Source organism: Indicator indicator, chromosome 21, assembly GCF_027791375.1.
Source record: "Indicator indicator isolate 239-I01 chromosome 21, UM_Iind_1.1, whole genome shotgun sequence".
NCBI lineage: Eukaryota > Metazoa > Chordata > Aves > Piciformes > Indicatoridae > Indicator > Indicator indicator.
Window position 1 is genome coordinate 17,855,218 of NC_072030.1, and position 13,806 is coordinate 17,869,023.

Sequence of the window (13,806 nt, forward strand, 5' to 3'; positions counted from 1 at the left end):
TGCATTGCTTTTCACTTTGATTCTGGAGCAGAGTGGGATTGAAACCAATAGTTGAGGCTGACTCTTCCCATGTTCAGTACAAAGAATTCCTGTTACCTGCATGCTTGGAGCAACAGCAGCCATTTCTCTTTCTAGGTGTCTCTAATCTTTATCTGTTTGTCTTTCTGATTTCTGCATGCATGCACCCAAACAGGCTCAGGGCAGTGCTCAGAGTCTTTACTAACAAAACCCTATTATCGTTATAGAGTTGAATTACAGTGCACTCTGCCTGGTGTTTGTATGCCTTTTGAGCTCAGTTTAATCTTAGTTTTATATTTTTCCTTCATTGTTTCATTTTCCTTTTTTGTTTCCCATTTGATGTGGTAGAAAATCAGGGTAAGTTTGTTTGTTTGTTGTTAGGGTTGTGGTGAAATGATGCTAAATGCCATCCTGATCTTTAGCAATACATTAAAAGCTGTAACTCTTCTCCAAAAAGTCTAATTCTGAGCAGAGATCTGGAATTCAAAAGAACTTACTGTGCAGATGTGTTGCTGAAAGAAATCCAGTCCTGTCTAGTCTAGTTCAGTGTCTTTTCTTAATTGTGGATGGTGTCAATTTTTGTCATGCAGATACTAACCCCTACTTAGATGGAATTAGTTTTGTAGTTGGGGCTTGTAAGTTGTTTAGCACTAGTGTGTGTGTGTATAGATACAGATAGATTGTGTGTGTGTATTTGTGGCAGTTTGTTGCCAGGGTAGATGTATTTGTGTCAAACCTTCTATTTGTTGCATTTCAGTTGGTTTTAGTGTTTTGCTCATCTTTGTGAGCTGTGCTGTTGACAGTGTTTGCCATGACTCTGTGCTTTTCTGTGTGCAAGACAACAAACTTAATACTGTATTAATCAAAAAGGAAGGCAACCCTAAATTTAAGGTGATTTTTCCTTAAAAAAAAAAAAAGTTGATTACAGACCTGAACTCAGTCTCTAGTGATGGTAACTTTCCCCTGGTGTTCTGTCTCATACTGGTTTCTTTTCATCTGGTGTTTCACTGCAGTTCCCTTCCAGTTCTTACACCTTGCAACTCTGGCATTTCACTCTCTTCACCACCTTCTTTGCAGTGTGTTTTCTACCCTCAGCTTCTTCCAAATCTGTTATTTTTGGTTCTATCCAAGAAATCTTGGATACAACCTTGCCCTTTGGCTGCAAGCTCTGGATTTATCTATTCCCATGCTGTGTTAGTCCAGTGACAAGGTGACGGTGCCCCAGGCTGCTTATTTCTCTTGTGAGGTTAGCCTGTGCTTGCCTGCCAAGAGCTGTGCTAGATGCTAGTAGTTCACGTGGTCTTTGAAGGCTCTGGTGTGTTCACTGCTACACTGAACACCCCCAGGTTCAACATCATTTCTCATCCCACATGACCACAGTTTCTTTGTTCTCCACACAGGCATTAGATGCCTTTTCACTGTAACAGCAGGTGCTTCCCTCTTGCAGCAGTGCTTTTGGTCTCTGTTCAAAGTGATGTTCAGCCAACTTTTTATTACTTCTGAATGTATCTATCCCATGGTTTTGTCACCTAAGAGTTATTCTGGTAGCCAGCTACTCCTCTGACATTCTTTCATCCTTCCTGGTGCCAGCTTTGTACCAGCTGTTAACTCTACCAGTGCTGCTGCAGTATATTTTTCCTCACAAAGAAAGTGGATTTTGCACCCCCTTCTTAAGTGGTGTAGTTGGATAACTTGTGAAACACAAGTGATATATCACTTGTTATCTTTGTATCATCTGGTCATGTATTGCTGGAGTGTAGGAAGGTTTTGGTGGAGCTGGAAGGGGATTGTTGGAAGAGGAAAGTTCTCTGCTATAAGAAAAGGCCAGGGAGGCATCACTTGCAGGTGAAAGTGCAGCTGCCTTTGAATTTTTCTGTGTGATGTTTTGTGCCTGTGCCATGTCTTGAGCTTTCAGTTTAATGATTTCCTATGCAAGAAAGCTTTTGGTCTCTGCTTGCACATGAACAAATTCTATAATTAATTTTCCACTTTATGGCTGCATTCCTCTTCAGATCCATTGAATGATTTCTGCAAAAAGTTATCTCATAAACATTTTTCTTTTGGTTTTTTTTCTGTTTCCACATCTTTGCCTCCATCACATAACATCTCTTCCTGGCCATGCAATTATTTTCTGCATGCAACACGACCATGACTTTAAAGTTTGCCTCATGACCTCTCCTTATACTTTTGATGTGTTCCCTGCACTGCTCCTCTCCGAAGGATTTGATGTGTCGCAGTTAACCTGGAGCAGAAAAGGAGACTTGGAAAGACACCAAAAATTACCCTGCAGTTCCCTGACTTCCACACAATACCCCAGTGGCTTTATAAGCTGAGGGGGAGGCAGTGATAATGCTCTTCTGGGGGCATCCTAGTCAAACCAGAGGCTATTTTGGGCATGCCTATGCCCTTTCATGACAAATGGGCATGGCCATGCTACCACAACCACCATAAAGGAAGACAGAGACACCAATTTTGTAGTTAACCTACATGGCAAAAGCATTGCATTCCTTTCTGTTAATACAGTATTCAGCATTTTATTCTGTTCTCACCAAGCATTATTTTTTTAATGTCTTATTAATTGATTTTTTTTCCCCCCTCTTTCTTCAGTCTTTAAACAAAATGAAGCACAATGGAATGTGTTCAGAATTGTGGGATTAATGTGGAGTTCTGCAGTAGCAGGGAAATACAATCTCCTTTGTTCCTCATTTAGAAAGAAGCAGATCCTTGGGGGAAATGGAAATGTTTATTGGTTTTATGGACTTCTCTTTGTTTAGAAAAATCTGGCTGCTGAGCTGCTAACAGCTGAACACTATTTCCATCTTAATTGTTAGGTCTGATAATGGGTATGTTAGAATGATTTTTGTCACCACTTACCTGGCACTTCCTTCTTGCCTCCCCTTTTTTATTGCCTGGGCAGTACATTTTAGCTAATTAATTAGGATAAAAGTATTGGGAATTTTTTCCTAGAGCAATGCAAATGTGCTGGCGTGCAGGTGGTGAAGTGCTACCTGTTGCTAAACCAGTTGCTAGGATATTTATTACTTCATTGATTATTTTGCTATATTTAGTCCTCTGCCAGCACGAGGATCCCAGGTATGCTAGCATGAAACAAAGAGCTGAACACTGTTTTGTACTGCTAACAAAAAGCTGTGAGTCTGTCAGTAAATCCTTGTGTGGGAGGTTTTTAATACCTGTAACTTCTAAATATTTGATAACCTTAGGTCTAATCAACTACACAGTTCTGAATGCAGGGAGATTGTTTTAAATTGTGAGAAAACGATTTATACATAACACAGGATTTTGAAACTATTCCATTGTTGCTTATCTTCTTAACTCTACCCTTCCAGATAAAACTGAACATAGAAGCCAGTAAGAAGTGTCTAGTTAGGTGAAGTTGGTTTTGCTGAATTTCAGAGGAGAGTGAGTGGAGATGTAACAATCTCTAACTGGCTTTCCAAGGCAGCTTAGATAAGCATTTTTTCCAGATAGATACACCCAAGCAACTTTGTAGGCTGATACCTGCAACACTAGGATTCGTTTCTTGGTTTATCAGACCCTCTTTGACAGCTATTTCTAGGGATTTTGTACACTGAATTGTCAGTGTTGAACTGTAGTCTCTTCTGTTTCAGAGTGACAAAGGAAATGGTGTTGTCAGAGGAGGTGAAAGCTGGGTTTCAGTGCATAGCCTTTCAGAATGTAATTGCCAAAGCATGGTGCTCTGAATCTGATGAGTGTCTGAAGCTGTGCCTGAAATTCTGACAGGCTCACTGCTGCAGACTGAAATTCGCCATTAAATGGTTACTGTCCCCATTTCCATCCTTAACAGCCTGCTGGGCAGTCCCATTTTGATGGCAGGAACATGTGATGTACTCAAACATTCCGGAGGTTTCAAATCTGCATGTGGCAGCAACTGAGATTCTGACTGACAGATGAGTTTGACATCCCCACTGGTGTTGGCAGGGTTGGTTTAGTGTGTCAGTGGCAGTTTCAGGCACAGGTTTCTGAAAGGCAAGATCCCCCATGTCTGCCACTCTGAAATTTCCTCTCCAGTTTCTGCCCCTCACTAGTCCTTGCCTGTGTGCTGTGCGTGCCTTAGATGAGAATATCATAGAAGTGTGAGAATGGCAGCAAGCTAAGTGTTGGAAATAAGAGAGTGATTTGAATGCAGTGTTTAAATTGTAACATCTACTTACAATTAGTTTCCTTGTCATTAATAACTCCTCTCTAATTGCAGGCATGAGCTGCTAGAGGAGGCCAGAAGACAAGGTTTGCCTTTTGCACAGTGGGATGGACCTACTGTGGTCGTGTGGTTGGAGGTGAGTAGCCCCCTGACATAAATGATGCCTCCCTTGATGTGCAAGGGCTTGGAGCTGGGAATAGTTTCCAGATCCTGCTCACTTCTTTCCTGTGTGTTCCAGCTGTGGGTTGGGATGCCAGCCTGGTACGTGGCAGCTTGCCGAGCCAACGTGAAGAGCGGTGCCATCATGTCAGCCCTGTCTGACACCGAGATCCAGCGGGAGATTGGCATCAGCAACCCTCTGCACAGGCTGAAGCTCAGGCTAGCCATTCAGGAGATCATGTCACTGACCAGCCCTTCTGCCCCTCCCACCTCAAGGACGGTAAGGAGAGGGATCCAGCATTCAGCAGCTTCTAGAGCCATTAGAATGTCCCAGAATGTTACTGTAAACCTGTCACTGAGAACATCTGCACTCCACAAAACATTACACAGTAGAGGGACACTCCCAGCTTGGTGTGGGGTGTGGGCACCCCAGCTTGGTGTGAGGTAGTTCGTCCTTCCATGAAAATGACATAAAGGGATAACTACCTTGAAGGGCCTGAGGGGTGTGGCTCAGTGTAAGGGTGTAACTCAAAGTATTCACAGACTACATGTTGCTTGCTTCATCCTTTGGCCTCTAAAGGATTTACAGTACAGATGCAGTACATGTGCATACAGAAACTTGTAAAATAGGTGGAGGCTCTCCTAAGCCATGTCTAAGGCCATTAATTCCAAATACTGATTCAGGCCATATCAAGCAGCACTGCTCCTGCATCCCTACACCACAATGAATCTGGACACTTAGGGTGAGCTCCTTCTTGTGTCTGCCCTGCATCTCAAGTTACTGCTGAGATGATGTTCCTAGGCTGCAAGTGCATTTTTCAGCTTAGAGCAGAGTCAAATGTTTGCCCATTAATTACCTCAGTGTAAGCCATTTATCACAGTCAGTGTTGGTAATATCTTTGAAGCAAGGTGATCCATGTTAATAGGCTTTGATTCCACGCTAGTGCTGCCGGCAGCCAGACCTGTAAGAGCTCAGAAACCATTGCTTTTGCCCGTGCCTGCTCCTCATATGTACCATTGCTTACCTGTTCTGCACCCTTTCCTCCTTGTTACTGCTTTCCTTTCACTGGATGGGATTGCTTCCCTTGGGGTCATTTTAGACCACGGGAAATGTCTGGGTAACACATGAAGAGATGGAAAATCTTACAGCCACGCAACAAACGGTTAGTTGAGAGCGTTGCCACTTCTCTTCCTTAGAGTGCTTTGCACACTTCTTGAGCATTTGAATCACCTGCTTTTGGTCTTTTTTTCTTTCTTAAATTAATTAATTTAAATTCTGGATCATTGCTACTTCTAGTCACTAACCTTGTAACCTGCATTTTGAGTTTTAATTTTTTTTTTTTTCCTTTGCAAAGCTGGGTGGTGGGAAATCAACACTGATCAGATTGCAGCCAAAGCTCTTTCCAGTCTGGGAAATGGATCTCTGATTTGATTAGCTCATAGACAAAATGAATTGTTTCTGTGGAAACCTCTCCTCTCCAGAAAACTTAATCAGTTGATGGGGTTTTCAACCTCTCAAATGAAAATGAGTGCCTTGCATATATATATATATTTTTTCCACATGCATGCTGCTTGCTTTAGCTAGGATTTGGTTTGGTATGCAGTAGACTTAGAGCTTTGCAGTGCATCTCTAACTGTGATCTCCTTACTAAACTTAAATACTAATGCTTTTGTGTTCTTTTGCTTTTCTAACCACCTAACAGGAAGATGAGGAGGGAAGCTGGGCTCAGGTTGGAAACTTTCTGTAATATTCTAGACTGTGTAAACTGTCACAATAATTAGAGCATGAAAGAAGCTGAGTTTTCTTTAATGTCTTTTAGTGACTCTTGGTGTGGCTTGGGGTTTGGGAAGGGGGGAACTACAGGCTTCTCTCTGTATCACACATACTGAAAGCTAGACTTCTATATTTAAGTGATTTACATATTTTAATGTTTTCTAGATTTGGTGGTTCATCATTGCAAATTTGTAACACACTGTCTTACATAGTACATGACAGAAAAACTGTTCCTAGAGTGTTTAATAACAAGGCTCTTAGGAGAAGAATATTCAGAAGTCTTTATTGTCACTAGCTTTCCAAATTATGTCCTCTAGTTTGAGTCACCTCATTGTAGTTGCTCTTTCTTAGTAAGCATTGTTGTAGTCTGCATTGAATAGATCAAATGTTAAAAGCAATTTCATGACACCAAGTGGGGAGTGTTTTGGTGGAGGTGACTCTGGGAAGCCAGAAGTCTAAGTGAAATATTTGCTCTGTATGGAAAGTCCCTGTACAAGCTGGCCACCATCACAGGTGTGCTCCAAGATCTAGCAAGCCTAGAGAGCTAAGCAGCTTTCTGTGCTCTAATTCTGTAATCCTCCTTGATTAATTGTTTTCCCTTAAAGTGGTGACAAATCCTAATTGTATTTTCAGGCATTGAGGTAGTCAAGCATTTTATACAGGGCTTTAAACAAAAGCGAGGCTTTGCCTGTGACCTGTATCCTTGGACACTACAGTCTCTTCTTGCTCAGCTGCCCTCCAGCTAAAACCTCTTTGAGGTCCCATTAACTCCACCTGAGACACATGTTGTCATGGGTAACAGTCACAGCTTATCTCCTGGCTGTAGCAGGCTCTGTGGCTGCTACCTAGCGATGGCTGGCAGGAATGCACTGCTCCTGGCTGGCAGGAGTGTACTGCCACATGGAACTGCTCCCGGCTGGCAGAAGCTTCCTCCTAGAGGAGAAAGCTTTTGGTGTTTAATTGCACAGTGAAAATGAGTTATTACCCTTGACTAGAAAAAGAAGAGCTGCTGGGTTTTGTTGCTGAAGGAATGAGCAGATGCATTTCTTTAAGAAATGCCTGCAGTGAAAGGGGGGTTGGGGCTTAGGATAAGGGCTAGCACTTAGAATTGCTTGTTCTACAGCAGTGGGGTTTGACTTTCTGCTATTTGATTGGGATTGCTTTCTGAAAAGTGTACTTAAAAAAACAAAACAAACAAAAGAATGCCTGCAATTGTTCTTTAGATACCTGAAATATATACTTGTGGAAAATGAGAATCCCTGCCCTGCTCTCTAGGGATACAGGATTTGTATCAAAACAAAGCTCCTGCTTGTGCTAGCAGAACAGTAGAGCTTAGTCTTGTTATACATATTGCACACTCTTTTATACTCTTGCCCATGTAATAAATGGAGGCAGTTTTGCTTGCTGATCTGAATATCCAAACTTGGCCTTTAGGGAACATCCCTCCCTGTGTAAGTGTTCAGCGTTTCTATTTGCTCAGCATTAGGTAGGCACTGTTTTACTTCTTTCTTTGTCATCTAACCTAAAAAAAGCTTTTCTCTCTTATTTCACCCTTTGAAAAGTTTGTTCCTTACTCTTTTCCCACCAGACATTAGCATATGGTGATATGAACCACGAGTGGATTGGCAATGAGTGGCTGCCGAGCCTGGGGCTGCCACAGTACCGCAGCTACTTCATGGAGTGCCTGGTGGACGCTCGCATGCTGGATCACTTGACTAAGAAGGACCTGCGTGGGCAGCTCAAGATGGTGGACAGCTTTCACAGGTGAGGGCCTTGGAGTGAGCGAGAGACCTCACGCACAGGAAAGCTCTCCATTGTCACAGAACCATAGAATTATTTGGCTTGGAAAAGCCCTTCAAGATCACCAAGTTGAACAGTCAAACCACCACCACCGTGGCCATCAAACCATGTCCCGAAGTGCCATGGCCACAGGTTTCTGGAACATCTCCAGGGGACTCCACCCACCTCCCTTGGCATCCTGTTCCAATCCCTTACCACTCTTGCAGCAGAGAAATTTTTCTTCATCTCCAATCTAAACCTCTTCTGGCACAGTTTGAGGCCATTTCCTCTCGTGCTGTCACCAGTGTCTGATTGTTGGTTTTCCTAATATTTTTTTGGACAGGAACAGTTTCCAGTGTGGAATTATGTGCCTGCGGAGGCTGAATTATGATAGGAAAGAACTTGAAAGAAAAAGAGAAGAAAGCCAGAATGAAATTAAGGGTTAGTGCATTGTCTTCACCCTGGTCTGATTCTTGTGTGTTGTCCCTGATCTGCTTCCAAAATGTGTTTAAAAATAACACCAATAACATTTCACCAAAAAAAAAAAAGGCACTGGAGGAAGGAATTTTAATTGGGCAACTTTGCTTTCTCCACAGATGTCCTTGTCTGGAGCAACGAAAGAATGATCCACTGGGTAGTGTCCATTGGTCTTAAAGAATATGCCAATAACCTTATAGAGAGTGGAGTTCATGGTGCACTTGTGGCCTTAGATGAATCCTTTGATTACAATGCATTAGCTCTCTTACTGCAGATCCCCACTCAGAACACACAGGTAAGCAACAAGCAGTCACTCTGTGGCCCATAGGAGTTTTGTTCTCCTCTGGGAAGGTTACAAATGGAACTGATTGGTTTTATTGCTAGTTAAGTGCATGACTTAGGACCCCCAGAGACGTGGGACCCCCAGCTCTAGAGACATAGACACAGGAAGTTGTTCAGTATCTTATAAGAGGAAAAACATAGAACTATGATTTTTCTTCTGTTTTCTGATGATTAGTAACAATTCCGCTTGATAAATTTGCTTGAACAAAATAATGTTTTCCTTTTAGCCCATTTTCACACCAGTGTGAAACTCAGCTTTTGTGGGAGGCAAGTTTTTATTCCAAAGTAATTGTTTGAGCCAGAAATGATGACTCTGTGTCACAGTGAAAGGAAGGGAGAGCTGTTAAAGCTTCCTTAAATCTTGAGAAAGTCACAACTGCTAAGGAGGTATTAAACAGTTTGGGTTATGTTAAGTTTTAGAAGTGACTGTAGATTACTAGTTACTAATCTTTTAGAATTAATTCCCATTTCTTTTGTATTATAAACTTCAGGCTCGTGCTCTTCTGGAGAGGGAATTTAATAACCTTCTTGCTATGGGCACTGACAGAAGACTTGATGAAGTAAGTTACTTGAGTTGTTGGCCCATATTGTGGTCCTGGGAACTTTATTGGAACTAACTGAAAGAATTTAAGGTCTTTAAGCTGTTGACAGAATAGTGACAGTAATCTCAAAGAATTTCTGAAAGGAGCTATTTCTGTAAGATGATTTTGAATCACAGAATGATGGGATGTGGAAGAGACCTGGAAATCATCCAGACCAACCCCCCTGCCCCAGAGCAGGTTCACCTACAGCAGGTTGCACACAATGGGGTCCAGGTGGGTTTTGAATGACTCCAGAGATGGAAACTCCACCACCTCTCTGGGCAGCTTTCTCCAGTGCTTCCCCACCCTCAAAGTAAAGAAATTCCTCCTCATATTTAGATGGAGCTTCTTATGTTCAACTTTGTGCCTCTTACCTCTTGTCCAGTTTCTGGACACCATACTCCTGACACCCACCCTTTAGGTATTTGTAAGGACTGATAAGGTCCCCCCTCAGTCCTCTCCAGGCCAAGAAGCCCAAAAGTCCATCAGCACATCCAGGGGACCTCTATCAGTCTGTGATCTTACAGTGCATGAAAACAATCACAAGTCCTGAGTATAAAACAACTAAACCAGATGTGAAACTTAGAGGTAGATCCTGTAACCCATAGCATAAAGGAGATCTGTCCTGCACTTCTCAAGTAGTTCTGCTGTAACTCAGTGAACAGTTTCAAGCTGCCATTGCTTCCCCAAGAGCCTCCTAACTGTGCTGCCTCCTCTTTGGTACTGAGGGGGGTTTGTGGCAGCACATGCAGGAAAAAGTGGTTCAGACTAAGGGGTTAACCTCATGTGGTTAACCAGGTCAAGGAACCAGTCTACAATATTTGCCTAGCATGAGGAAGAGGCCAGGGGAAGTGGGAAAGTGCTGATTTAAACTGGTTTTGGCTCAGTGAGGTGAAGCACACACAAGTGTGCTGAGGAAGGAGGCTGCTATGACAGATCTGGATTGAGTTTGTGGTTCTCTCTTGCCTCATGGACTTGTTGCAACCTTCTGTGGCACATCATGGCAGAGATGTTTTCCAGTATACATCTTAAAACCAGTAAGGTTTTAATGACATCACCAGAAAGCAGCTGTTGTGGTTTTCTGAGCCATTTTCCCTTAGTGATGTCAAAGTGCAAGAGAAGGAGCTTTGAGGGAACAGCTGCTTGCTCTGTTCTAGTGGCACAGGGCAGTTTGATCGGGAAGACAGTGTCAAATAACACAGGCACTTGTCTCTTCATTCTAAAAGGGGATGAATTTTAGATAAAATGGCATTCGGGGGATTGAAGTATTTGTACAGGTGAAGCTGGCAAGTGGAGATGCCCAAGGACTCTGCTAAACGTGTTTTACCTGTTGTATTTAGTAAGAGCAGTGTTGGATTGCTGAAGTGGAAGGGCACCTCAGAGGTACAGCTGTGTTAATGGGGGAAATTCACCTGGGGGGGGCAGCCCAAGTGCTTAGGCAAAGCCCTGCACAGCACTGTAGTATTTACTGCACTTTTTTCCCCTCTCACTGTCACTTCCTGTACTGTGTAGCATGAGAAGGCACAAGGCTGTATCATCATTCCTGTAAGGTTAAAAGCAATTCAAATGGAGCTTTTGTGTCAGTGTTGCCAAAGCAGCTTTTATGATCTGCTCCACTCCTCACATCCTCCCAGAACAAGTGATGGAGCACTTCCAAATTACTGCAAATCATGGAATGCAAACACTCAAAGCACAAAATGCTTTCCTAAATGTGCCTAGCACATGAATTTCCATAGTGACTGAGGTGAGAGGCCTACACTAGCAAACAGGCTGTGGCAAATGAAGACCTCTGCTGCTGGACCTGAACCGTTCTGAACATTAACTCGTTCAGTGCCGATAAAGTTATTTCCAGTTGTCAGTAATCCTTGTAATGTCAGTATCAATTCTCCATTTCAATCATTAATGATGTTTATCAATGTAACAGGATGATGATAAGAGCTTTAGGAGAGCACCTTCATGGAGAAAGAAGTTTAGACCAAAGGACATAAGAGGTTTAGCTGCTGGATCAGCAGAGACTCTTCCTGCAAATTTCAGAGTTACAACCTCGATGTCTTCACCCTCTATGCAGCCAAAGAAGATGCAGATTGATGGTATTCATTTTGTACTCTTTTAAGCATGATTGACTTCTTTGCTTGAGATTCCAGAGGAATTAAGTTGAAATTACCTTTTTTTGCTGCATAAAAACATCTGCCTGCATGGTTTTGTATAACACTGTGTTTAACCATGAAATGCTTTTTGAATTTCAGGTAGCTGTACTAGGTAGGGAGTTCTTTTATTCCATTGGAATGAGCAAATGAGTGTTTTGGTTAGAAATCAATTTATGTTAAACTAGGAGAATAAACTCACATTTCAGTAGAAGGCTTTTAATCACAACATGCATGAGTTCTAATTAGCAGCAATTGGAGCAACATAAATCTCACTTAGAAAATGCATTCAAAAGTGGTCTGAGCACTCTCCCTCAGATAGCTTTGAGATGATTAAAACTTGAATGAAAGGTGCAGTGCCCCCCTGCAGTGGACATTTAAGTATTGATCAGTCATTGCTGTCTGCTTGATCTCTGATAGGTGTGCCTGTGTGCACATAGAGGTATAGAGTAAAACCAACCACAACAAACAAGCCCCCCAAAACCCCCACCTGGAAGAGGAATTTCATCACCTGTCATGTGGGGTGTCTTGCCTGTTTCTAACCAGTCTCTGTAGTACCATGAGAATAAACACTTGCTTGAATTTGTTTTACAAAACAAATAATAAATGGAAAGTGAAACGCATTAGGAGAGGATGGGAACTTCAGCATAGTCTGTCAAAATTGTCATGGGTTCTAAAGATTGTATTGAGGAGTAAAGCTCCAAGAAGCAACCTTTGCATCTGATGTTGCTCTCTAAAGCATTGTTTTAAACTTTAACATGGTCATTAGCACAATATAGTTTCCAGAATTCACATGGCAATATATGTCAATGAAAGTGAAGGGGTTTGCCATGTAAAACCCTTTCCTTTTTACCATGTTGTAAACCAGGAAAGGGCCTGGACTCTATAAAACAGGAAATCAATTACTTGTGGAATTCCCTCTGTCAGTTTTGGTGTGCTAGTTGGCAGCCAGGCTTTTTTAGCATTCTTTTTGCTAGCCACTGCAACTGGAAGTGGATAATACATAAACTGTAAAACAATTCTGCTTTTGTAACTTTTAACCTTAAAAGTGGGGTGAGTACCATAGCTGTGATCCCATTGCTGTGGTGATTTGTTTGGGGGTTGGGTTTTTTTGTTTTGAGAACTAACATGCATGCTGTGTTCTGCATGTCTTCCCATGCTTCTTGGAATAGGCAGTGTATCAGGAACACAAAGATTGGATTCTGCTACAGTAAGAACCTACTCCTGTTAAAGCCTTCTCCTGGTGAGTAAAGTTGATAGGTATGGTAGTAAAGCAGCTGTTTGTGAAATAAAAGGTGGGGTGTATTAATGATACTCTGCGTTTCTGCACTTCTAAAGCTCTTTGAGGTTTTCAGAGTTAGTTGTTCTATTGAAATCCCAGAGGTGATTTCCTATAATGAAATATTTACTGTTGTAGGGATTGTGCTCTTTGGAGAGGTTGTTTTAAACAGCCTGCCAAAGCTCCTGTGCTGAATGGCTGTGTAGAAAGTGCTGAAACTAAAGGCTGGATGAAGCATCTTGGGGAAAGCTGGGAGAAGGGAGCAAACCTAGGCAAAGAATGTAGTGTGACACTGCAGTTCAGATGATTGGCCTTGCAGAGTTTTTGCTTGGTCAAAGCTGTCTTACACCAATATGCTTCCTGTTGGATGGTGACAGGGATAATTGCATAGTTTTCCAGCCCTTGGATACTTCATGCTGCTGTGATAGCTGAATCTGCCCAGGCAGCCTAAGCAACCTGCAGCTTAGATGTGGGCAGGTGTGACCTGTGCTGACAGCAAAAGGCAGCTTTCTAACAGCAGTATTGAATGTGGAATGCAGTCTCTGCTGTATTTCTCATGGAACAGTATTTCTGTGGGTTTGCAGAGACATCTGAAAACTAAATATACACTATACTGGATTTTACCAAACAAATCCACTGATACTTGCTCTTCCCGGTACCTTCCATGGGTTGTATGTTGCCAATCTTGTCTGCTTAGAGCTCCTTTCCTGCTGTTCACCAGCAGCATTCCTAGCAGCTCATGTCCTGGCTGCCTTTTCTTCCAGTGCTGAACATTTGTGCATATCCAGGTTCAGTTCTGAAGAGTTCTGTATATGAGCTGCTGAGAAGGGGAACTCTTGCACACAGCAACTTGGCTCATGGATCTGTCTGTTTACAATCTCAGGGGCTACCTTAGAGGGTTTTTAGTTTGAATAAGTTTGAAGTTTTCCTATCCCTAAGACCTCCCCACTCTGATTTTTTTTTTTTTTTTTTGGTATAGTCAGATGATTTAGGATAAAACTCTAGGCAGCAGAGATTTGACCTTGTTCTTTACTTGGCATTGCAGCTGGAGATTACAGAAGGCAATAAAACTG

The 13,806-nt window shown here is 42.3% G+C and overlaps 1 protein-coding gene across 1 annotated transcript in view; it reads left to right on the plus strand.

The window, feature by feature from the left end:
• PPFIA1 (PTPRF interacting protein alpha 1) overlaps positions 1–12,685 on the plus strand; it is a 48,715-nt gene extending 36,030 nt beyond the window's left edge. Inside the window, exons 20-29 of the mRNA XM_054390444.1 lie at positions 4,253–4,334; positions 4,437–4,637; positions 5,458–5,520; positions 6,061–6,087; positions 7,720–7,895; positions 8,254–8,351; positions 8,507–8,682; positions 9,221–9,289; positions 11,235–11,400; positions 12,627–12,685. Of these exons, the coding sequence (XP_054246419.1) occupies positions 4,253–4,334; positions 4,437–4,637; positions 5,458–5,520; positions 6,061–6,087; positions 7,720–7,895; positions 8,254–8,351; positions 8,507–8,682; positions 9,221–9,289; positions 11,235–11,400; positions 12,627–12,685 (1,117 nt within the window). The remainder of the gene's footprint in view (positions 1–4,252; positions 4,335–4,436; positions 4,638–5,457; positions 5,521–6,060; positions 6,088–7,719; positions 7,896–8,253; positions 8,352–8,506; positions 8,683–9,220; positions 9,290–11,234; positions 11,401–12,626) is intronic.
• Positions 12,686–13,806: the final 1,121 nt, after the last annotated feature.